Source organism: Mauremys mutica, chromosome 2 (assembly GCF_020497125.1).
Source record: "Mauremys mutica isolate MM-2020 ecotype Southern chromosome 2, ASM2049712v1, whole genome shotgun sequence".
In the NCBI taxonomy this organism is placed as follows: Eukaryota; Metazoa; Chordata; order Testudines; family Geoemydidae; genus Mauremys; species Mauremys mutica.
This window is the reverse complement of record NC_059073.1, coordinates 294,108,925-294,133,456: the sequence shown is the minus strand read 5'-3', so window position 1 is coordinate 294,133,456 and position 24,532 is coordinate 294,108,925. Positions and strand designations below refer to the sequence as shown.

Here is a 24,532-nt window from a genome sequence, read left to right as displayed (position 1 = left end):
CACTATACAGACACATGCTAGGCACACAAACCAGTGCCCCTGCACCCACACTGATCTGACTGCAAGATCAGAGGCTCATTTAAGAAAAAAAACTATTTAAGATGCTTGGTGTCTTGTCTGCACTGGTGACTTCTGTTATTGGTTCAGTATGTTCAGTTAACATTGGTTTGCAGAGCAGCTTCTGCACAAGCCTACAAACTCCTTCACCCAAGCACCTATAACTTGAGAATAAACCAATTCCACTGACAAATACTCATCTCCGGGGGACCCATGGCCCATGTGTTAAGACAATAAGAGAAACATTCTTAAATCTTTAACATTTAGAAAGGAACTTTAATTTAAAGACATACTGAGAAAATAGAGCCAAATTCTTCTAACGGCTGCATTCAGTGCCTGTACGAAAATGAGAGCAGAACTTGATTCTATGGGTTTAAATTAAACTTAAATACAGAGAGTGAAACAATGACAGCCCCTAAGGTTTGGTTTGGCTGGCCTGATTCAAAGGATTACCAGTCTGGGAAAAGGAAACCTCCTTCCAAGCGTGACATTAAAAATAATACGTATGCAGTCTGGAATGTACAACACAATTGTCTTTCCCCACCTGAGAGTGGAGTTGTGTTGCACGTGCAGCCAATGCTCACAGGTCAGCGCTGTCCCTTTCTACTAGCTGGACAACACACAAGTCTGAGTTTGCTACAGCCTTTGAGCCAATAGGCCTGGGTCTCTCAGCTGAGGCTATACAGCTTTATGCTTTCAGATCCTAGATTAAATCGCTCACCTGAGCAGGAGCCCATGTTCAGCCATGATCCACCTCCCCAAGCCCAGATGCAGAAGCAACTCAGTGGGGCAGGAGGCTCCAGATCCCACCCCCTCATCTCTGCACAGGGGTGGACATTAGTGTTTCCCCAACTCTCCCTCTCCCATGCTGGGCTGGGCAGTCCCAGTTTCTCCTCACTAGGCGATGGGCACAGCAGCTATGCTGAAGAGACAGAGCGCAGCCTGGGAACCAGCCTGTAGCCATTTAAAGCAAAACCCAGAGAAGATTCTTCCCCAGCTCTGGGCGTGAGCAGCACCACCTGCACAGGGGAAGAGCTCCCAGAACAGGCCAGTCTCCAGATAGTATGGACAGCCAGCCGTGAGGCCACAGTTCAAATGCTGAGACAGTCCCTGACCACCGTATCACTGGCTGGGTTTATACTGGTTCCCACTATCTTTGTAGCATATCTCGTTACTTATTAAATTCTCTTGAGCCAGAATGCTTGTATTTTATCTGGAAGAGGAGAATTCCAAGCATTACAGCCATGCAATTAAAACGGCCAGAGGAAATGTGGATTATAATTTGGGGGAGGGAGGTACGACTGCAATTTCCAATGAAATGCTCTATTGTAAGGGCCCTCTAAGCAAAGTCCAGTGATTAGGCTGTTGCTTCGCACGTCTAGGACCTGAGTTCAATTCCTTACAGCGTGTGAGGGGATAAACACATGACAGGTTGTAAAGTACTTAAACACTATGATAATTGGGGCCACATAAGTGCTTAAGATAGAGCCAGTGCACAGCTAGCTAATACATTACACTTTATATAAACAGAACATACATTGATACCTCTAATGAGATGCTTATTTTTAGGTAGCACACAATTTAGTCTGGAAAAACATGTTAACAGCTTAAAATAAATAAATAAATAAACACCATGGTTTATTGGAGATATTGTCCAAACTGGTGCAATTTATCTATGGTCAGGCCAGAATAAGGCGCTGGCAGCACTAAAATCCAATTTAACTCACCCAATTGCTGGCCATCTGCACAGGGCAGAATTTCATCCAATAGGAGAGCATTCTACATTGGCACCCAGGAGTGGACTGTACTAATACGACTTTTCCGCTCAAATTTCTCTAGATTTAATCTGTGACAAAAGCCAATAAAATTAAATTTGATGCCACTAATCACGTGAACTGCAAGAACCATAAAACGACAGAACTGGAATAATCACGGAGCTGTAAGAATTTCAGGAAAAGGCACTGGGAGGAACAAGTAATCCAGTAGCACAAAGCTGGATTGTTTATAGCCCAGGATGAAGATCTATTGGTCCCTCACTCTGCACTGACTCCAGTGTGACAATCAAATGAAATTCAATAGCTGAATATTCACCATTCAATGGATCCCTGTGAAACACCTACTGACTTGGGCACAACCGGATCTAGCAAGGGATGTTTCCTAAACCCAACCAAAGGCTTTATTCCTATTTCCACCCTGTCCCTGGGCTGCAGGAGATTCAGAGCCATCTCTTCTACCCCAAAACACACACCAACAAGCACCTGAGACACAGCCACCCCACCCCTGTGCTGCTGATGATTTTCCCATTCACACAGCAGGACACACTAGACAGGGACACTGCACAGGGAAACCAGCACCTGGCTCCACATCAGTCTGAACACTGTGGTGAAACTAGGGCTGGGAGGACTCCTCCAAGGATCCACATACCCATCAAGGTTCTCCCAGCCCTGCCTCCCCTCCCAGACCGTACTGAATGAACTTGCACTGAGCCAATGCCCCAGGGCAGTGCTCTTTCAGATGAAATGGAACACCAAAGCCCTGACCATAAAGCCCATTAGAGAGCTAGCGTATATCTGCAAACTTTCTAACGCTGAGACGGGGCAGCCGAGAACAGCTGGCCAAGGGATGCCGTGGAAACTTTACCACTTGGGTCATTTGAAATTAGAATGACCAATGCACTTGGGAACATCATGTGTTGTCAGGGAGACAGACTGGATAACTGAGTAGATCCTTTTCATCACAAGAGCAGGATGTTTACATCAGTCAGCTAGACAAATTTACACTCTACACTGTCTCCCTTCCCAGAGGGGTAAAGAGGTGGCTGGCTGGCTTCCAGGTGGCATGACTAGTCTAATGTGACTGGGATTCCACTGTACTGTATAATTAATGATTGTGTTAGGGCAAGCCATCCTTTATCATTTTATATCTAAATAACCCATCCAAAATTCTGTGTGTGGTTTCTGTGTGGAGATACTAAACCTCGACCGGGATTGGAGCACATACTATTGCTGTGCACTGTTAAAGAGATGCCATGTTCCACCCTGGGGCAGCTGCATCTCAGCAGCAGGTGACACGATCCCTGTAGAAGGCATGTAAACCACTCCGGGATTTTCCAGATTAAAAGGTACGATGTACAGTGTAAAATTATATATTTAAAAAAACTGAAATCTTAAATTTGCTTATCAAATAAAAGTTACTTCACATTTATTATCAAAAGGAATAGATTTAAAAGGCAGTTAGTCCTACTTCAGCAAAATATCCTGTACATTATGATGAATATTTACCCTAAATTAGCTTTTTCTGGTCTTTTAAATTTTGCTGCATGTTATTTGCTTTGTTTTACATCAAATTATCAGTCCCTACACACTGTTGCACCACTGCTTCCTTCCACAAAGACTCCTGACTCAAATGCCCAGGTGGGATGCAGCTCCCATCGGCTCCTACTCCCCCGTGTGCGTCCTCAAGTGGTACTTAAGGGACTGTTTATATCGGAAGCACTTAGTGCACTCAGTGCAGGGGTAGGGCCTCTCGCCGGTGTGAGCCCGCTGGTGCTCCAGCAGGTGGTGCTTCTGAGTGAAGTTCTTGCCGCACTCAGTGCAGTGGTAGGGTCGCTCCCCAGTGTGGATGCGCTGATGCTCCAGCAGGTGGTGCTTGCGGATAAAGCCTTTGCCGCATTCAGTGCAGGCATGCGGCCGCTCCCGCGTGTGGATGCGGTAGTGGTTGGTAAGCTTAGACTTCTCACTGAAGGTTTTCTCGCACTGGGTGCATTTATAGGGCCGCTCCCCCGTGTGAGTCCTCTGGTGCCTGAGGAGATGGGAGGGGCGACTAAAGTTTTTCCCACACTGAGGGCATATGAAGGACATCTCGCTCTTCCCAGTGTGGATCCTCTGGTGCATTATCAGGCTGATCTGCAGCCGGAAGCTCTTCCTGCACTCACTGCACGTGTACGGCCGCTCCCCCACGTGCGTGATCTGGTGTTTGCTGAGGCTCGACTTGTGGCTGAAGCTGCTCTCACACTCTGTGCATTTATAGGGTTTCCCTGCCGGTGGCGTTCTCTGCTCTGGCTTGAGGCTGTGCTTGTCTCTGAAGTTCTCCACACGCCGGGCCGGGCCGACTCCCCGGCGTGTGTGGCTGCGCTGGTGCAGGATAAACTGCTGCTTGATCCTGAAGCTTAAGTCGCACTCATTACATTCGTAGGGCCCCTCTTTGAGATGGTTCCTCTGGTGGATTATAAAGTTGATCTTCAGCATGAAGCTTTTCCCACACTCAGGGCAGATATAAGGTCTTTCCCTGGTGCGGTTTCTCTGGTGGACGATGACTGTCTTCGTTTCACTGGAGTCTCTTTCACAGGGAGTAGATTGCCCTGGCCTGTTTCCGATTAGGTTTCGCTGTTGCATTTTGGAACTGCACTGAGCCTCACAGGTTGTCCCCTGCTCATGATTCTGGAAAATCTGCTGCTCTGCTCTGCCTGAGAACATGGCATATGGCTCCAGGGTGTCAGGATCCTCCTCCTCCTCAGTTTTGATCACAATCCCATCATCTGAGAGAATTTAAAAGAGAACCAAGACATCATTAATTTCATCTGCTTAGGATAAAGGAAGCCTCTTATGATTAAGATATTCTTGATACACAATGGAAATTGCCTGAAGAGTTTTTAAGAGCAAGTGACATAAGAACGGCCATACTGGGTCAGACCAAAGGTCTATCTAGGCCAGTAGCCTGTCTTCCGACAGTGACCAGTTCCAGGTGCCCCAGAGGGAGTGAACAGAACAGGTATTCATCAAGTGATCCATCCCCTGTCTCCCATTCCCAGCTTCTGGCAGACAGAGGCTAGGGAGACTCAGAGCCTGGGGCGGCATCCCTGACTATCTGGGCTAATAGCCATTGATGGACCTATCCCCCATGAACTTACCTAGTTCTTTTTTGAACCCTGTTATAATCTTGGCGTTCACAACATCCTCTGGCAAGGAATTCCTGCCAGAGTTCCTGCAGAAACCCTCTGGTTACTTACAGAGGCGGTCAAAAGATGTTGCTTGCTTGTCTCAATGTTTGGGAATTCTAGGACATTACTCAAGGATACTGGAGAATCAGCTCTGGAAGAATGTTACAGATTCCACTGTTTTAGAGCTACTCAGCAATTTGCTGCCATTTTCTAAGATTTTGTTTTGAGGGTATCAGGCTTTTAGCTGTCCCTGTGGCACAGAGCTATTAGGGCACAACTGACATTCTGCTACCAGGTTAATGCAGCTTGGCAGGAAACTGTGCAAGGACTTTGGCTCCATCATCACTCTTGGTAACTCTGTTCTCAAGGCTAGAAGTCTTGCGTTAATCTGTCCTCACTCTTCCACATGTCAGTGATGTGCTGGCAGGAGCTCCCAGGAGCCCTTTTTAAAAATTCTGCTTTCAAATTGAGACAGTGTGGGGCAATTTGCCTGTCTCAAGTACAGTCACTTCCCTCTTTGGATCTGGATACACCAGACCCTACCAGAGAGGACTTAGCCTGGGGCTTTCATTGTAAATATTCTTCTGAAACACAATTTTTTTTGCATTTGAAATGGATTAGATTTCACTGAATCGCAAGGATTTAAAAAACATCCCCTGGGGATGGACCCATGCAGATCACCCCAAAAAATCCCATTTCAATGGGCTTCAGATCAACGCCAAATGAACACTGAGCTAAATTGTCTGTATACGCAGGATATTTTTTCAGGAAACCTCTCCAGCAAAGTGCAGCTTCATTTAAGCATGACTCCTCAGCAACGTGGATATGAGGAGGCATATGTGTTTAAATGGGAAAACAAATTAATCTATTCAGCAGTCCCCTCACCCACTTCTCCCTGAAACAAACGTGGCTTGGCATACACTTGAGGGACACAATTCTGTGGTGTCCCTTTGTTAATAAAATATTGGCTGAATATAGATCATTCTCGGCAAGATCAGAAGCATCCCCAGTGACACTGTGCAGCCCCCAACCTGAGAACAGCGCTTGTTTGCCAGCCTTAAGTCCCGCAGCAGGAGTCTGACTCGGTCTTGCCATTTGTATATACACAGAGCTATTATCAGCTTTTACACTTTAGAGAGTCAGGGTTTGTAAGTGAGAGACAGCTCGGTTCCTACAGGACAGCACTACACCAGCAGCAAATTGTCATCACATGCATCAAGGATCACCTAGGATGGAGCTAAACATATCTATGAAATAAGCTAACTAAAAGTCTTGTCAAAAATTGTTCCAATTCACTGTGTGTGGGTAGGGGATAGGTGAGAACACAGAGGAAGGCACATATAACCCAGATAAATAGTTGGCTGCCAGCTACTGAGAGAAACAAGAAAAGGTTTCTTTAAAAAGTGGGGAGAGGGATGTGTGTTTTTACTGATCTTCACAAAGGCCAAAGAGATCTTGGCAACACAAAATACCATAAAGCAGCACATAATACTTAGTTACAGGGTGGGGGACTTTCATCCAAGTTTCACTTTGGATGGTAAAGTCCTGGATGGGAATAGAGGACTCCAGTAATGTTAATTTGGCTAAAACAATTTGATCCATTTTAGGTTTGTTTTAGGATTCTCCCTCTGCATTCCCCAATTGTAGGAAAAGGATGTGTTAGGCAAAATGGGATGAAATCACTATGACCACACAGAACCAGGACGAGGCTGGCTTTTCCTTTTTGGCCACATTAGCAAGACAGACTTAGCAGAATGAAAAATATTTGCACTAATCACAGGACCCAGTTAACCATCACTCTGGGTCTCTCTCTTGAGGTCCCTTCCAGTCCTAGAATCTATGAATCTCTAGAAATCTTGGCATGGCGATCAAGCCCCTCTGGGTTAACTATGAGGCAGACTCTGCTTTCCACTGGGCGTGGTATTTGATTAGTTCCCAGTCACGCTACATGGCACAGAATGTCCAACGTGTACATACAGGCCCGGTAGATAGTCCGGGTGTCTGCATCCCCTAGCAGGTTCCATCAATAACTTTATACCCAATTCCTTGCCTTGTAGGAATAAGCCCTTTAACAGGTTACAAGACTTAACTCTAGTTCCTAGTAACAGTCATCCTAACACACTTCCACTTCTACCTTAATCCTATTTTAGCTTGTAGTATTTACACAGCAGTTTTCTTCTACCCAGAGGGGGTTGCTTTCGACAGCTGATTAGGGTGTGGTAAATCCTCAGGGAAAGCACTGTTTGGGGATATCCGAGCTGGTTTATCTCTGAAGCACTTCGTTTCTCCAGTGTTTTGATCCAGTTTCTGAGCAGACTAGCTGGTGATGGAGAAGCAGATATGGCTGGCTAATGCTTTCCTCCATTCCATGTAATGAGAGTCTGCAGTGTGGGCTCACCAGCATTTTACAAGATGTTGCACTGTAACAGAGTTCCTCTCACACTCGATGCATTGGCAAGGTGTCTCACTCTCGAGTCTCTGATGTCTAATAGGACACAAAAAGTGGTCGAAGCCTTCACCCCACCAGGAACATGCTGTGACCTGTTACAGCCTAATGAATTAAGTCTCTGCTGTGCAGCAGGACTGGTCTTCAGAGAGACGTTTCTGACATGTACTAGATGTGTCTGGTGTGTCTTACTTTGGAGTCCCCTGCCTGGCTGTGTGACTTCCGCTGCTCTCGTGGTCACTACTTCCACAGGTTTTCCTCCTGCATGGGTTTCGGGGGGGATTTAAGACTGTTCTTTTGCTTAAAAGTTTCCCTCAACCCAGGCAGACTCTAGGCTTCCCTCCCGTATGGATTCTCTGCTGCACTGTACATCACTGCTGTACCCTGGAGCTTCTCCTCACTCTGTACACTCACGCAGTCCTGCTTTTGCTCAGCTCCTCTGATGTAACACAAGGCTTCTCCTTGGCCTAAAGCTTTTCTCACATTCAGCACATACAGCCACTCACCTGTGCAGTTACCCTGCTGAACAATGACTCTTCTGATTTCGCTGAAATCTGTTTTATATTCAGTGGACTCGTCCAGACAGTTCCCTGAGGGGTTTCTCGGAGGCGTTACTGAGCCATACAGACTACCATGGGTTACTTCCTGGTCTGGATTCTGGAAACTTCCTTCTGATCGTTCCAACATTCTGTCCAGCTCCAGGTTTTCAGGGCAGTCCTCAGGATGAATCTCCTCTGTTTTGATCACAACCCTTATACCTGCTTAAATAAAGAGAGAACCCAGATATGATTCATTCCACTGAGTTGGGATATAAGAAACCATTAGCAATAATCCTTTTCTGATTCACAGAACATTCCCATCACGGAAAGAATAGAGGCACTGAGGACAACACAATTTTAGGGCTGAGTTGCCATTTTTGCATTTTCCTGCAGCAGGTGATTTGCCCTGACCTCAAACCACTACTGCCGAAGTCTTTAGTAGTGCCTCAGTCACCTCAAACATTCCCGGGGTTAATGATCTTCCTAAATCCCAACACTGCAAATGTCAGGGGGTCCAGAATCCGATAGCCAGTATAATCTCTTTCTCCAAGACCATCTCACCCCAACCCTCCATCACCTTTCTGTGCAGCCTCATCTCCAGCCTCTTGGCTGACTGCAGCTGCATCGTCTTCCCTGCTGAGTCACTCCACCACTTACAGTGCCCTGTTCCCATGACTCTCCGCAGCCTGGAGTGTCACTATTTTGCAGGCTGACCTACATCTGGATGCTGAGTAATTACCTGTCCTAACCTTGCTCCCTTGAGTCTCAGATTGTCTCTAACCCCCCCTGTGCTTTCCCTCTCCCCTTACGGTCTCTGTTCTTTCCTCACTGTAGCAACCCAGCAAGGAATACTCTGCCCTTGTTCTCTCTCTGCTCCATCTCTGATAGAGCGCTGCATTCTGCCCAGAATCAATGCCCCCAGATGTGCAACGCACAGTATCGTTATTCTACTTCTCAGATGCTACAATTAATACATTTACCCTGTATTGCATTAATCTGCTACTCACCTGCACTGGGGTCAGTAAGGATCTCTCTCTCCTCATCTGAGTCCTGCTGCCCTCTGACCCGTGACTCTACTCCTTGTTCGGTATGTGACAAAACACCAGGTTTGGAAATTGCAGAGTCTATTCAATGAGAAAGAGATTATTGTGCCATAAGCTTTGACAACGTTTCCCCTCACCTGGATATGATGGGTACAGTGAATGGACACAAGAATGTTTTAATGCAGACTCTGCAAAAGGGAAATGAATCTCATGAGCATTTGATTGGGTTCCTCAGATGAAAATCAGGAATTTCCAGGCCTAATGGAATTTGAGACCCCTCATGTGCAAAGAAAGGATTAAAGGGGCACCCTCAACTTCAAAACAAAAACAACCACGCTGAGAATTTTTCAGCTTCCTGGGTGAAATCCTGGTCCCACTGAAGTCTACAGTAAAACTCCCATTGACTTCAACAGAGCTGGCAACCCACTCGTGCTACAACTAACACCTAAGACAAATGTAACTGTCAGAGTAGGCAAAAGTTATTTCTCTGTTTCTTCCAATTTGTTCAGTGTGCAGTTGACAGCACTGCCTGCACAGGCAATTCTACTGTTTCTCCTGCATGTGTGTGTGTGGTGGTTGGGACTGGTATGTCTACACTGGAGCTGGAGGTAAAATTTCCAGCTCAAGGAGACATAGTGGACTAAAAATAGAAGCGTAGCCACGATAGCGTAAGCACCAGGAGAGGTTAAGCACCTGAGTAACTACCTAGAGTTTCAGATGGGTTTGTATTCGGGATGGACAGTTCCTCCCTCTGCTTGTGCCATCGCACCTACACTGCTATTTTTAGCACACCAGCTTGATCAGAGCTAGCACAAGTATGTCTGCTTGAGCTGGAAATTACAACCCCAACTTGGGTCGACATTCCGTGTGTGTGTGCGTTTCTACGCGCATGCACACTCAGGCACAGGTGGGCTTCAAACAGCAAAAGGAGAGTTTATTTTAAACTTGTTTAAAAAATGCAATAAAGTCACAAAAATCAACAGGACAACACAGGAACCAACATAAGACCTGAAATATTACATTTAACTCGGAGTCTGAAATCAGCTAGACAGTGTCCCTTTAGGGCACTTGCTCTTTATCATAATGATTTGAAAAGTATCTGCGTATAGGAAGCGTTCCTTGCCATTTTCCATAAAAGTCACTTCTCCCCCACCCCCAGATTCCAGAAGCGATGGCAATGGCCAAACTCCATTCCCACTGAAGTCAGTGGTAAAACTCCCATTGACTTAAACGGGAGCAGCACTAGGTCAATGCTGAAAGTCAACCTTTCATTATGTATCTCTACGGCATGTCTACAGCAGCTTTTATATCCAAAGCACCATTTTAAAGAGAGCTCAGCACTCCTTAAAAGCACTGGATTAAAAGTTTTGGAGACCTGTGTCCTGTGTTTATCCAGCAAATAGGTGCAGCATAAGCAGCCAGTGCAGGCTTTTCCCATGCTGCTCTGCCAGCATGTCTCAGCCCTGATGTGAGGATCGCCTAACAGTGTTTATAAGTAAGACTAAGATGTTGTTATGGATATTTTTAGTAAAAGTCACGGGCAATAAAGAAAAATTCACAGAAGCCCGTGACCTGCCCGTGACTTTTACTAAAAATATCCATAATAAAATGGGAAGCTGAGCTGCAGGGCCCCCACACTGTCCCGCAACAGCTAGGCAGCTGCAGGAACCCACTCAGAGCTCGGGGGGGGGGGGGCAGGGCCACTCAGAGCTCCAGCCACCTGGGGCAGATTCCATGACTTCCGCAACCACCGTGAAAAAAATCAGAGCCTTATTTCTAAGGGACGAACACACCCATGGCCAGTGACTACCCAAAGCTAGAAAGCAAGGGAAGGAGGGGTACAAACCTTGTGTATTTTTAAGTCCACTTTTAAAAGGGAGCTGACCTTCTGTCATAAAGGCACTGAGGACACTACGTGCTGACCCACCGAAAGGAATGAAAAAATACCCTGAGCTGAAGCCAGCCTGTAAAATCTCTGAAGTTCATTTATAACAAACAGGTGAAAACTGATCTTTACCCAAGGAGATCAAAGATTCATAATTGCCCTTCATCACATTCTTGTACAGTTCCTTCTGCCATTCGTCTAGTTTCTCCCACTCCTTCTCATTGAAATAGACTGAGACGTCATCAAATGTCACGGGCACCTGGAATCACAAATATTACACACTTAGCACCTTCTGCAACATTTATATCTTGGGATCTGATTTCTTAACTTCAGCAAAAGAGGAATAAAACCTCTCTCCATCCCACTCAGATGTCAAAGCTAATTCAGTGAGGTGAACAATCCACAACACAGAAATCTATTCACATGTGTATCTGGAAACAATTCTCAGATTCCTATTTCCACAACATAATGGATCTCAGTTGAAACCCTGGCTCTGAACACTGCTGGCTTCAAATCCAGATCAGAGTTTATCCAAACCCCATAGATCTGATTCTGATCTCACTCACATCAATATAAACTGGGACCTACGCCACTGAAATTATTCAAGTTATAATGTGTGTCAAATTATTAAATGAGATCAGAATCAGGCATCACGGTTGATCCTCATTTCTGTGAAGGATATAACTTCAAACCCCATGTTCAATTGCTCCAGAACTCTGGAGAAATTCTGTTCCAGACCGGAGGTTCACAGCTTGGACTGTCACTAGTGCGACAAAGTTCCTCCTCTACTCTGGTGGGTCCTGCGCTTATTGGCAGATTTTGTTCACCTCAGTGATCTTCCCCCCAGTCTGGGTCAACCCCTCCTGTGTCTGATCAGGAGTTGGGAGGTTTGGGGGGAACCCGGGCCCACCCTCTACTCCGGGTTCCAGCCCAGGGCCCTGTGGATTGCAGCTGTCTATAGTGCCTCCTGTAACAGCTGCATGACAGCTACACCTCCCTGGGCTACTTCCCCATGGCCTCCTCCAAACACCTTCTTTATCCTCACCACAGGACCTTCCTCCTGGTGTCTGATAACGCTTGTACTCCTCAGTCCTCCAGCAGCACGTCCTCTCCCTCCCAGCTCCTTGCGCCTCTTGCTCCCAGCTCCTCACACACACTTCCTCTCCTCTGGCTCCCTCCTGCCTGACTGGAGTGAGCTCCTTTTTAAACCCAGGTGCCCTGATTAGCCTGCCTTGATTGGCTGCAGGGGATCTAATCAGCCTGGCTGCCTTAATTGGTTCTAGCAGGTTCCTGATTACTCTAGTGCAGCCCCTGCTCTGGTCACTCAGGGAACAGAAAACTACTCATCCAGTGACCAGTATATTTGCCCTCTACCAGACTCCTGTACCCCACTGGTTTGGATCTGTCACATATCCCTCCCCCCGGCTCAACACCAAGGGGTTGGGCAGCTTGGGATGCCAGACAGTGCACACGTGACAAGCCATCGGCATTGCCGTGACGGCTCCCTGCTCTGTGTTGCACACGGAACTGGAAAGGTTGGAGGGATAAGAACCACCTGGTCACCCTCGTGTTCTTCTCCTTGTTCCGCTGCATCCATTGAAGAGGGGCATGGTCGGTCACGAGGACAAATCTGCGCCCGAGCAAGTAGTAGCGCAATGCTTCCATGGCCCATTTTACGGCGAGGCACTCCCTCTCCACCACTGCATATTTTTGTTCCCTCGGAAGGAGTTTCCTACTGAGGTAGAGAAACGGGTGTTCCTCCTCCCCGACCATCTGTGATAGAACGGCCCCCAACCCTACTTCCGATGCATCTGTCTGCAGGATAAATTCCTTGGTGAAATCAGGGGCTATCAGTACGGGGTTACTGCAGAGGGCAGTCCGTAGGTCTGTGAATGCTTCCTCTGCTGCATCAGACCATCTCACCAGATCAGGTCCATGGGCTTTCACTAGGTCTGTCAGGGGGCTTGCCCTTGTGGCAAAGTGGGGGATAAATCATCAGTAATACCCCACTACACCTGGGAAGGCCCAGACTTGTTTCTTGCAACATGGTTGGGGCCAATTTTGAATGGCCTCCAACTTGTTCACTTGGGGTTTTACCAGACCTTTTCTCACAATGTAGCCAAGATATTTGGCCTCTGTAAACCCCACAGCGCACTTGGCAGGGTTTGCTGTAAGGCCAGCTCGCCTGAAGGTATCAAGGACTGCCTCCACCTTCTCTAGGTGGATTTCCCAGTCTGGGGTATGAATGACCACATCGTCCAAGTAGGCAGCAGCGTAACTGTTATGCGGGCATAATAGCTTGGAAAGTAGCTGGGGCCCTATGTAGTCCAAAAGGGAGGACAGTATATTGAAAAAGACCCTCTGGTGTAGAGAACGCAGTCTTTTCCTTTGCGTCTTCCGCAAGGGGAATCTGCCAGTACCCCTTTGTCAAGTCTAGAGTAGTCAAGTACCGGGCATTACCAGACGGTCCACTAGCTCATCTATGTGAGGTATGGGGTACGCGTCGAACTGGGATACTTCGTTTAGTCGCCGGTAGTCATTGCAAAACCTTGTGGTGCCATCAGGTTTGGGCACCAGCACGACTGGGCTGGACCACTGACTGTGGGATTCCTCGATGATCCCCAACTGCAGCATTTTTTTTTACTTCTGCTTTTATTTCCTCCCTTTTGGCCGCTGGCACCCGATAGAGCCTCATTGTTATTCAGGCCCCAGGGTTCGTGACGATGTGGTGATATGTCTCGGTTGTTCAACCCGGTTTTGTCGAGAACACATCTTGGTTTCGGAAGATCATCTCAGACACCTCATTCTTCTGGTCTGGTGTTAAATCGGGAGACACTCTCACCTGTTTGGAAGGCTTGTTTTCCTGAGTTAGGTCTTTTAGGACAGTTATGCACGCCTCTTGTGCATGCCAGGGTTTCAGAAGGTTGATGTGATAAATCTGTTCTTGTTTTCAGCGTCCTGGCTGCCGCACCTTGTAGGTTACTTCCCCCACGGGTTCAACCACCTCATAGGGCCCCTGCCATTGGGCCAGACGCTTGCTTTCTGCCGTGGGTACCAATACCATCACCCGATCCCCTGGTTGGAACTGTCGGACTTTTGCCTGGCGATTGTAATGGATTCTCTGGGCCTCCTGTGCCTTTTCCAAATGTTCCCGTTCAACAGGGGTGACCCAGGCTATCCAGTCTCGCATCTGTATTACATGTTCTATTATATTTCTCCCCTCATTGGGTTCCTCTTCCCAGATCTCTTTGGCGATATCTAGTGTGCCACGGGGGTGACGCCCGTATAATAACTCGAAGGGGGAAAACCCAGTCAAGGCCTGAGGTATCTCCCGGATAACAAACATAAGATAGGGTAGTAGGGTGTCCCAATCCTTCCCGGCCCGACTTACCACCTTCTGTATCATACCCTTGAGGGTTTGGTTAAACCTTTCTACCAACCCATCAGTCTGCGGATGGTAGACTGAAGTTCTCAGGGTATGTATATGGAGCAGCGTACAGAGGTCCTTCATTAGCTTTGACATAAATGGGGTTCCTTGGTCTGTTAATATCTCCTTTGGTAGCCCCACTCGGGCAAAGATCCCCACCAGCTCTTTGGCTATCGTTTTAGAGGCTGTGTTCCGCAGGGGAACAGCTTCTGGGTAGCGAGTAGCATAGTCCAAAACAACAAGTACATATTGGTGGCCCCGAGCCATCTTCTCCAGGGGTCCCATTAGGTCCATAGCTATTCGCTCAAAGGGGACCTCTATGATGGGAAGGGGTACTAATGGTGCCCTCAGGTGGGGATGGGGACTGTGCAGCTGACACTCCAGGCAGGACGCACAGTACCTCCGCACTTCTTCATGTACTCCGAGCCAGAAGAACCGTCGTAGGACTTGTGCCAGGGTCTTCTCTACCCCCAAGTGCCCCCCCCAAAGATGACTATGAGCAAGACTTAATACAGCGTTCTGGTGTTTTTGAGGTACTAGGATCAGCTGTACCTTCTGCCCCTGTACTGGTGCAACCCGGTATAAGAGATTCTTCTTCATTATGAAGTAGGGTCCTGGTCCCTGGGTTTTCCCTTCCACGGGGACCCCATCTATTTCAGTCACCTCCTTTCTAATGTTGTTGTACCTTGAGTCTTTGGCCTGGTCCCGGGGCTAATTTCCTCTCCCGGGGCTAATCTGCCTAAGATCTAGGGGCCCAGTCTCTGTTGCCTCTACTGGTTCAGAAGCGTTAGGGTGGGGGTCAGACTCGGGTGCTTCTCCCTCCTGGGTGGCCTCCTTTTCAGCTGCTCAGGTCCGCCTACCTACAAGAGCGACCCTCTGGCTTTGAGTCAGTATTCAGGTTCCCAAGGCCTTAGCTGCCCTCCTTTCCCTTTTCGACTTTCTACCCTGTCTGGGAATGGAAAATAAATCTGGGGATATTTCAGAGAAGACTGAGGATTGACAGTCTACTGTGGAGGCCTCACTAACTTCAGGGTTCCCCTTTTCCTCCAATCCTCCTACTGGGAGTAAGTCTCCAAACCCTGGGAAGTCCCTCCCTATGAGCACCGGCTATGGGAGTTTAGGGACTACATCTGCTGCTCCCTCAGTAGTGTTTCCCTGAATCTCGAGTTTTACTGGGATGGTGGGGTAATAACCAACTGTCCCATGGACGCATGTTATCCCCGTACGCTTAGCCCGCAGCAGCTGACTACACTTCACAAGCTTCCCCGAGACAAGCATGATAGCACTCCCCGAATCAACCCGTGCCGTGGTCTCTACCCCATTTAGCTTTACTGGTCTGGTGTACATATGTGGGGTTAGTGAGACCCCCACAAGGTGGATTAGGGAGCATGGGTCTGCCCAGTTCCCCAGGTTACACTGCATCGGCTCCTCAGCATTGGGACACTGTGCAGCTATATGTCCCCACTCCCTGCAGACATAACATCTGTATGGAGCCCTAGGCATTCCCCGGTCTCTTGGTTTGGGCAGTCTAACATCACGATCCTCTTCTCCCTCAGTGCTCTGACTCTTTGTGGCCTCTGGTGGGCCTTCAGCCCCTCTCTTTTTCCACCTGGGCCCTCCTGGTGACCCAGTCACCCGAGCTCTAGGGCTTGGTGCTGCTAGTTTAACCCGGGGTGTCTCTTCCTTAACTGGTCGGGTCAGCTCCCTCGCCGTCCTTCACCTCTCTACCAGTGCGACACCCTCGTCATAGGTGGAGGGTTCGTTCTGGCTTACCCAAGCACGAAGGTCTGGCGGTAGCCCCCTCATGTATCGGTCGATGACCAGAACCTCTAGTGTCTCTTCCGGGCTCCGGGATTCTGTTCGCAACCACTTTCGTGCGAGATGGATGAGGTCATACAGTTGGGACCGCGGGGTTTTGTTTTCCTGGTACCTCCACTCGTGATACCGCTGGGCCCGCACTGCGGTCGTTACCCCAGATCTGGCCAGGATCTCTGCTTTCAGCTGGTGGTAGTCTGCTGCAGCCTCTTCAGGCAGATCATAGTAGGCCTTCTGGGCCTCCCCACACGGGAATGGGGCAAGGATGCCAGACCACTGATCTCGAGGCCAGGCCTCCCGCAGGGCTGTCCTCTCAAAGGCCAGAAGGTATGCCTCTACATCATCCTCCCGCGTCATTTTCTGCAGCCAATGGCTGGCCCATATGATCTGCGTCCCATCATGGCCGCGGTTCAGCTCTTAAAGGGTCTTTACCTGGTTTACCAGTTCCCGCAACATAGCTCGGTCTTGAGCAGCCTGGTCCATCAGCAGGCGATTAGTCTCTTGCTGCAGCCGCACTGCCTCCTGTTGGGCGGCTGCCTGGACACGGGTAGCCTCCTGCTTGGCTGCCGTAGCTTGTATCAATGCCCGCACTAAGTCATCAATTGTGGTGAAAAAAAAATAAACCCTCTACTTTTTTTTTTTTTTAAATCACCCTCTTTCTTCTGCCGCGCCATGCACACTCAATCCCACTGCTAACACCAGTTGTGACAAAGTTCCTCCTCTACTCTGGTGGGTCCTGCACTTATTGGCAGATTTTGTTCACCTCAGTGATCTTCCCCACAGTCTGGGTCACCTTCTCCTGTGTCTGATCAGGAGTTGGAAGATTTGGGGGGAACCCGGGCCCGCCCTCTACGCCGGGTTCCAGCCCCGGGGCCCTGTGGATTGCAGCTGTCTATAGTGCCTCCTGTACCAGCTGCATGACAGCTACAACTCCCTGGGCTACTTCCCCATGGCCTCCTCACCACAGGACCTTCCTCCTGCAGGATAACGCTTGTACTCCTCAGTCCTCCAGCAGCACACCCTCTCACTCTCAGCTCCTCACACCTCTTGCTCCCAGCTCCTCACACACACTTCCTCTCCTCTGGCTCCCTCCCGCCTGACTGGAGTGAGCTCCTTTTTAAACCCAGGTGCCCTGATTAGCCTGCCTTGATTGGCTGCAGGTGATCTAATCAGCCTGGCTGCCTGAATTGGTTCTAGCAGGTTCCTGATTGCTTTAGTGCAGCCCCTGGCCCCTGCTCTGGTCACTCAGGGAACAGAAAACTACTCATCCAGTGACCAGTGTATTTGCCCTCGACTAGACTCCTGTACCCCACTGGTTTGGGTCTGTCACACTAGTTATAATACAAATCTGATTCAGAAATGTTTACAGTTTTCAGATACACACAGAGGCAGCTCTTTTCTGCAGAGCTGGGCAAATATTTGATAATTTTTCATTCATACGGTGAATTCCACCTGATGCAAATCATCAAACAGATTGCCGTTTTCAAGGTTATTTGCCAGCTAATTATTTCTGCAGATAATTCCAAACTGCAGCTAATTTGCAAGGACTTTGTTATGAGTATTTGCAAGGAGCAGTTTGGATTGGACACACAGCCCTTTGTTTCAGTTCCGATTGGACAACTATGACTCAGAATGAAGTCTCTAGTCAAGTATTCACACTTATAAATTTGATAGTCTCTATGAATATGCAGCACTATTTAATAATAAAAAAAACATGACATTTCCACAAGTAAACATGCTTGCTAAAATATTTGTAAAGTGCAAAAGCTGTCAACGCAAATATGAACGAACATTAAAGGAACTTTTATTTTTTTTCTTTGGCTGCATTGTTCATCTCGTCTCAATTTTAAGTACATCAAGCCTGAGTCCCAGCTATGCCCTCTTGCCTGGCACCAGAGAACACCTCTCTGTTGCTTCCTGCCACCCTTCCCTATCCTCAGACACCCCTTACCTGCTCTTTTCCGCTGCTTGGTTGCCTTACGAATAGCAGCTTGTAATATCAGGGAATCAGTCTGGCTATTGGGGGCATGGATCAGCATTCACGTCACACTCCCCGTCAGTATCCGGCCTTGGTTGTGGAAGCTAATGATCCACCAGCAGACCAAATACAATGATGAATCCTCGTCATGTGCCACCTGAGGCACATTATGCATACACTAAGAAGAAGTCTGGCTTTTGGCAGAAGACTGCCAGCCATGAACTGTTACCCCCAAATCCTAATGAACTGGATCTGAGAAATTCCTACTTCAAAAAAATCCCTACAGGAAAAAAAAAAATGTAGTACATCAGAAGCAGGAAGCTGGCTAAACAATCAGTGGGACCACTGGACAATCAAGGTGCTAACGGAACAGTCAAAGAAGATAAGGCCATTGCAGAGAAACTAAATGAATTATTTGTAGCGGACCTCACTGCACAGGATGAGAGAGATTCCCACACCTGAGCCATTCTTTTTAGATGACAAATCTGAGGAAGCTTAGGGAACAAATTGATAAATTAAACAGTAATAAGTCATCAGGACCCGATGGTATCACCCAAGAGTTCTGAAGGAACTCAAATATGAAATTGCAGAACTACTAACTGTGGTATGTAACCTATCACTTAAATCAGCTCCTGTACCAGATGACTGGACGATAGTTAATGTGACACCAATTCTCAAAAAAGGCTCCAGAGGTGATCCCGGCAATTACAGGCCAACAAACCTAACTTCAGTACCAGGCAAATTGATTGAAACTATAGTACAGAACAGAATTATCAAACATGGATGAACACGTTTTGTTGAGGAAGAGTCAACACAGCTTTTGAAAGGGAAATCATGGCTCACCAATCTATTAGAATTCTTTGAGGGAGTCAAACAAACATGTGGACAAGACTTTGAGGGAGTCAAACAAACATGTGGACAAGATGACTTGCATCTGAAGAAGTGGGTATTCACCCACGAAAGCTCATGCTGCAAAACGTCTGTTAGTCTATAAGGTGCCACAGGATTCTTTGCTGCTTCATGTGGACAAGAGTTATCCACTGGATACAGTACACTCAGACTATCAGAAAGCCTTTGACAAGGTCCCTCAACAAAGACTTAAGCAAAGCAAGCAGTCATGGGATAAGAGGGAAGATCCTCTCATGGATCAGTAACTGGTTAAAAGACAGGAAACAAAGGGTAGGAATAAACGGTCAGTTTTCAGAATGGAGAGCGGTCAATAGTGGTGTCCCCCAGGGGTCTGTACTGGGACCAGTGCCGATCTACATATTCATAAATGATCTGGGAAAAGGGGCGAACAGTGAGGTAACAAAATTGGCAGATGATATAAAATTACTCAAGATAGTTAAGTCCAAAGCAGACTGCAAACAGTTACAAGGGATCTCACAAAACGGAGTGACTGGGCAACAAAATGGCAGATGAAATTCAATGTTGATAAATGTAAAGTAATGCACATTGGAAAAGATAATCCCAACTATACATACAAAATGATGGGGGTCTAGATTAGCTGTGACCACTCAAAAAATATATCCTGGAGTCAGTGGATAGTTCTCTGAAAACATCCACTCAATATGCAGCAGCCATTAAAAAAGCGAACCGAATGTTGGGAATCATTAGGAAAGGGACAGATAAGACAAAAACAACGAGGAGTCCGGTGGAAATTTAAAGACTAACAAATTTATTTGGGCATAAGCTTTTGTGCATCTGAAGAAGAGGGTTTTTTACCCACAAAAGCTTAATCTGAAGAAGTGAGTTTTTTACCCACAAAAGCTTATGCCCAAATAAATCTGTTAGTCTTTAAGGTGCCATCGGACTCCTCGATTTTTTGTGGATACAGACTAACACAGCTACCGCTCTAATAGATAAGACAGAAAATATCATAATGCTTCTATATAAGCCAAGGTGTACAGGCATCTTGAATACTGCATGCAGTTCTGGTCACTGCATCAAATAATATCTCAAAAAATATATATATATTGGAATTGGAAAAGGCACAGAAAAGGGCAACAAAAATTATTGGGGTATAGGTCAGCTTCCATACAAGGGGAGATTAGAAAGACTTTTCACCTTGGAAAAGAGACGACTAAGAGGGGATATAATAGAGGTCTATAAAATCTTGACTGGTATGGAAAAAGTGAATAAGGGAATGTTATTTACTCCTTCCAAGAACTAGGGATCACTCAATGAAATTAATAGGCAGCAGATTTAAAACAAATGAAAGGAAGTTCTTCTTCACACAACGCACAGTCAACCTGTGGAACTCTTTGCCAGGGGATGTTCTGAAGGTCAGTACTAGAACAAGGTTCAAAAAAGAATTAGATAAGTTCATGGAGGACAGGTCCATCAATGCCAGGATGGGTAGGGATGCAACACCATGCTCTGAGTGTCCCTAACCTCTGTTTGCCAGAAGCTGGGACTGAGCGACAGGGGATGGATCACTTGATAATTCCCTGTTCTGTTCATTCCCTCTGAAGTTCCCGGCATTGGCCACTGTCAGAAGACAGGACACTGGGCTAGATGGACCATTGGTCTGACCCAGTATGGCTGTTCTTATGTTAATATTTTTGTTCATAACAGGGACAGTCTCCTCTGATCCACTTCCCACAAACTGCTCCCGAGAGGGAAAATAGGTATGAAGCTAGTAAGGGGCAGTTTTATTTCTGAATTTCTTTGAGCTCCTAGTTTAATTAACTCTCACCCGGGCTCACTTGTTCCCAGCTCCCCCCAACCCGACTCCAGCCATAGTATATGTGCTATTGTTCTCTAGTCTGCAGTAGGCGCTTGTAAAATGTGCCTCTAATTCTGCACCCAAACTGCAGGCTTGAGCTTGCATGCAAAGCTCTAGAGCCTGGTTTAACATTTAGTCTTCCCTGCCAGCACCAGCTGGGATATCGTTACCTTAGGGACTTCTCCATTAGTGCCTGGGGGGAGTCTCAGGATCCAGAAGTTCCTGTTCTTCAGCAGGTTCTCCATGTTCTCCAGCCTCCTCTGCAGCAGCCCGTACTCCTGGATCAGAGTTCCCAGTGCAGCACATTTACTCTCCAACTGGTTGCCAAGCTCCACTGCTGTTTTCTCACAGTCTATTAATTTCTTCTCAGCCATCCCAGTTCTCCCCTCCAGATCCAACAACCGTGTGGCATGAGAATCCACCTTCCTCTCTACGGCTTGAATTGCTGCCACAACAGTCAGGGAAATCTCTGCAGTCTGAGTTTCTCTTTCAGAAGTTCGTTCAGGGACAATGGGAGGTGGTAAAGGAGATGGGCACTGTGTCACCGCATCCAGTTCTGGACCCTGTTTGCAAAGGCAGACATTAGACATGGAGTTGTGGTCACATGGTCAGCTATAGAGAGAAACAGGGCAAGAGTCTCCTGCTCTTAGCAATACCTGGTACTGGATCTTAAGTCTTATGGGGACATTCCCATGGGTTTCAAAAAGCAGTCAGTGCACATGTCCAGTTACTGCTCATATCTAAGGGACCCATAGGCTTCAGTTAAAGGGGGAGTTATATTTCCATCTTGTAATTGATTTAGAAAAGGGGAAATTAACATCACTCTCTTATATGTCTGTAGTCCCTTTTCCCTACATGTGCCAGACTCTTAAATAGTATTTGGATTGTTGAGAGTCACAGTATGGATTTGAAGCCATTAAGAAGCTCACTCCTATACCATCCTTAGGTTACACTCTCACTGGAATACACACAATAAGGGAGACACACTTTGTCAGTTCTCAGGAGGAAACCCTGGAAGGCAGACCCTGGCTGCTGCTGGAAATGGTTTTGGCAATTTGGTTCTGCACTGATGTCTAAGCAAAGATTCATCAGATATTCTAAGAGGCGCTGTGCTACTGAGGTGCCATCTTTCCAGGTATGTCTACACTGCACTCGCCCTATGGCAGTGTACAGAGTACATACAATACATGCTCCCTAGCACAGGCAAAAACAGCAGTGCAGACGGTGAGGCACTGCTTAGGTGAGTAAAGACATGGCAGAATCTTCGGGTCTGTACCCTACACAGCTCTCTACAAGCCCAAGCTGTGCCTCCCTTGTGTATACTGCTAGATTGAGCCGTGTAGTGTCCCACTGTCTCCCTGCTGGTGGAGCATTTCCCCACCGCAAGGCTGGCTCTGGCAGAGGGGAAGACAGTGGGGAAAGGCTCTGGCAGATCTCTGCAGCAAGGAAAGGCTCTGGCAGCAGGGAACTGCCGGAGTCTTTCCCCGCCACAGTGAAAGACTCCAGCCGCAGGAAAAGGCTCTGGCAGGGAAGAGGCAACAGGAAAGGTTCCAGCAACTGCTCACTGCAGAAGCCTTTCCCCACTGCCTCCCCTTGCTAAAGCCTTTCACTGCTGGGTGTAGCTACATACTGCAGGGTGGTTGCAGCCTACCTATGACTGCAGCGTGCAGCTACACAGACCCTACAAGCCGTGGCCAGTGGTGTGCAACATAAACATATCTTCAGATGAGAGAGAAAAAGTGAGAACCTGACTCTTTGAGGTCATTTAACATTCCTCAATACTTTCCACAAGAGTCATGGTATTAACAAGAGAATTCTGGACTTTCCTCCTTCATAGATTTCACCCACAGAATTAGATGAATAGTCATTTTTGATATCCTGTCCTGGACTGTGTGTACATGTGTTGCACACGCTGGTAAAGGCGGCACAGTCCACCTAGAGGTCTCTCTGTTTAGGGAGCCCAGTAGATATGGATACTTTTTATGAAAAGCTTTTGAACTCTGAGGAATTAAAGTAGCTATACAAAGAATAATAAAAACCAAGTAATTAAATTAGAGCAACAAAGCCACCATTACTAACAACACAGAGCCCTTAAGGTCTGTTACGATGTGAAATAAAGTCACAGAACCGGGGTTGTGGAGTTATGGGTCAAGTCAACAGACACTTTAGGATTTCACCCCTCCGGTCCAGACTATGAGAGAAAGGAAAGAGAAAAGCTCAACACCTGAAGGGTTGGGAAATAAGAGAGACTGCATTATTAACCATCATCATTCACATAAACGTGTTCCCCTTAGTTAGAGAGAGGGACTCTCCAATAGTCACAGGGTCCCGTAAAGCTCATTTCTGCCACCTCTGGAAGGCGGCTGCGATGCTACTGTGTGCGCGCAACACAATACCCCGAGTTATGGTTCGACAACAAACGGGTACGAACTGCTCCCCTCGAGCTCCGCAGCAGGGGCCCGACCCTGCCATCCTGGAGCGCTGGCTGGTGCCAGGGCGGGCCCGGCTGGGAGGCCGGTCCCTGCAGCTGGGGGAGCAGCAAAGCCCCGGGCCCTGCTCCCCGCACCAGCAGCAAATGGCCCCGCACCCCGGTGTCTGGGAAACACCAGCCAGGTCATCCGCCCCAGGGGTTCCGGACCCTCCTCCCCATTCAGCTTCCAGCCTGGGCCGTGGCCTGCCCCGGGGGCGAGCGGGCAGCACCGCGCGCCCCGGGGCCAGGCCGGGAGAAGCTCGCCAGGGCCCACTCCAGGCTCCTCCGCCAGGCGGTCTCCTGCCCCGCTCGGGGAGCCCCCGCCGGGCCCTTACCTGGGCAGCGGCCCGCTCGGCCATGGCCCTTTGTTCCCGGCCCAGGCGCCGCCGGAGCTCGGATCTGGAGCTCGCCCCTCACCGCGGCCCGGGGGCGGACATGAGCGAGTCCCCACGCGCCCCGGGCCCGAGGAGCTCCGCCGCCGGCTGGCCCCGGGCAGGCACCGGGCGAGGCTGCTCCGCGGGGACCCGGGGAAGTCACGACGAGACTCGCCCGCCCGCCCCGCTCAGGGAACGAGCCGCGCGGCTGGATCCCACGGGGGCCAGGCCCGGCCCGGCCGAGCCCGAGCTCCGCTCCCGCTCCGGGCTGGGCAGAGTCCCGGCGCCGCCTCGCCACGGGCCGGCCCCGCTGCCGGGCGGAGCAGAGCGAGCGCAGCCGGGAGGGAGCCGCGGCCTCGCTGGCAGGGTCCGGGAGCTGCGTGCGGGGAGGAGCCGGCCGGGGAGCGGGGCCGGCAGCGGCCCCTGGCGGCGGGTGGGGCGCAGGGCACCGGCCGGGCTGGGAATCGCCTCTCCGCGTCTGCCCAGAGCGGGGCCCCGCCGGCAGGTGGCAGCAGAGCCGCGACGGCTCCTGCGTCACTGCGAGCCCCGGCTCCCGGAGTCAGGGGATCCCCGGCGGAGCTCGGCCTCCTCCCAGTAACAACGCGCTGCTTCGGCTACGGGGCTGTGACCGGCCGCTGTGCCCTAGGGCGGCTACCCATCAACCGGGGCCTTCCCGGCTCTCCGGGGTCCCAGGGCTGGGCTCTGAGCTACTCACCTGGCTGCCTCGGGGAGCGGGAACCCGGCGTCCCGCCCCAGGTGGGCTCACGCTCAGGTATCCCCGGTGCTCACTCCAGGACCGGTCTGGTACCGCCTCCTCCATCCAGCCCCTCT

At 48.8% G+C, this 24,532-nt stretch overlaps 1 protein-coding gene across 3 annotated transcripts; it reads right to left on the bottom strand.

Annotated features, from left to right (window-relative positions):
* Nucleotides 1–269: 269 nt before the first annotated feature.
* LOC123363136 (zinc finger protein 777-like) lies at nt 270–24,532 on the bottom strand. Of its 3 annotated transcripts, none has more exons than XM_045003992.1 (6): nt 24,417–24,532; nt 21,028–21,420; nt 11,042–11,168; nt 8,989–9,105; nt 7,949–8,200; nt 270–4,594 (listed from the first exon to the last, which is right to left on the bottom strand). In XM_045003992.1, exons 1-6 carry the CDS (start codon nt 24,519–24,521, stop codon nt 3,495–3,497), a joined length of 2,094 nt encoding a protein of 697 aa, XP_044859927.1. In that variant the 5' UTR covers nt 24,522–24,532; the 3' UTR covers nt 270–3,494. The 3 variants fall into 3 exon arrangements, with proteins under 3 accessions (XP_044859927.1, XP_044859926.1, XP_044859928.1); XM_045003991.1 differs by having other exon boundaries at nt 271–4,594; nt 7,949–8,203; XM_045003993.1 differs by lacking the exon at nt 24,417–24,532 and adding an exon at nt 23,663–23,948 and having other exon boundaries at nt 274–4,594; nt 7,949–8,203.

Coding starts and splice junctions, on each gene's coding strand:
- LOC123363136 (XM_045003991.1), bottom strand. CDS start 24,521: ATGGAGGAGGCGGTACCAGACCGGTCCTGGAGTGAGCACCGGGGATAC. Junction 9,106..11,041: donor TGAATCTTTGATCTCCTTGG/GTAAAGATCAGT, acceptor CTCATTGAATAG/ACTCTGCAATTTCCAAACCT. Junction 4,595..7,948: donor TCAGCAGGGTAACTGCACAG/GTGAGTGGCTGT, acceptor AAATTCTCTCAG/ATGATGGGATTGTGATCAAA.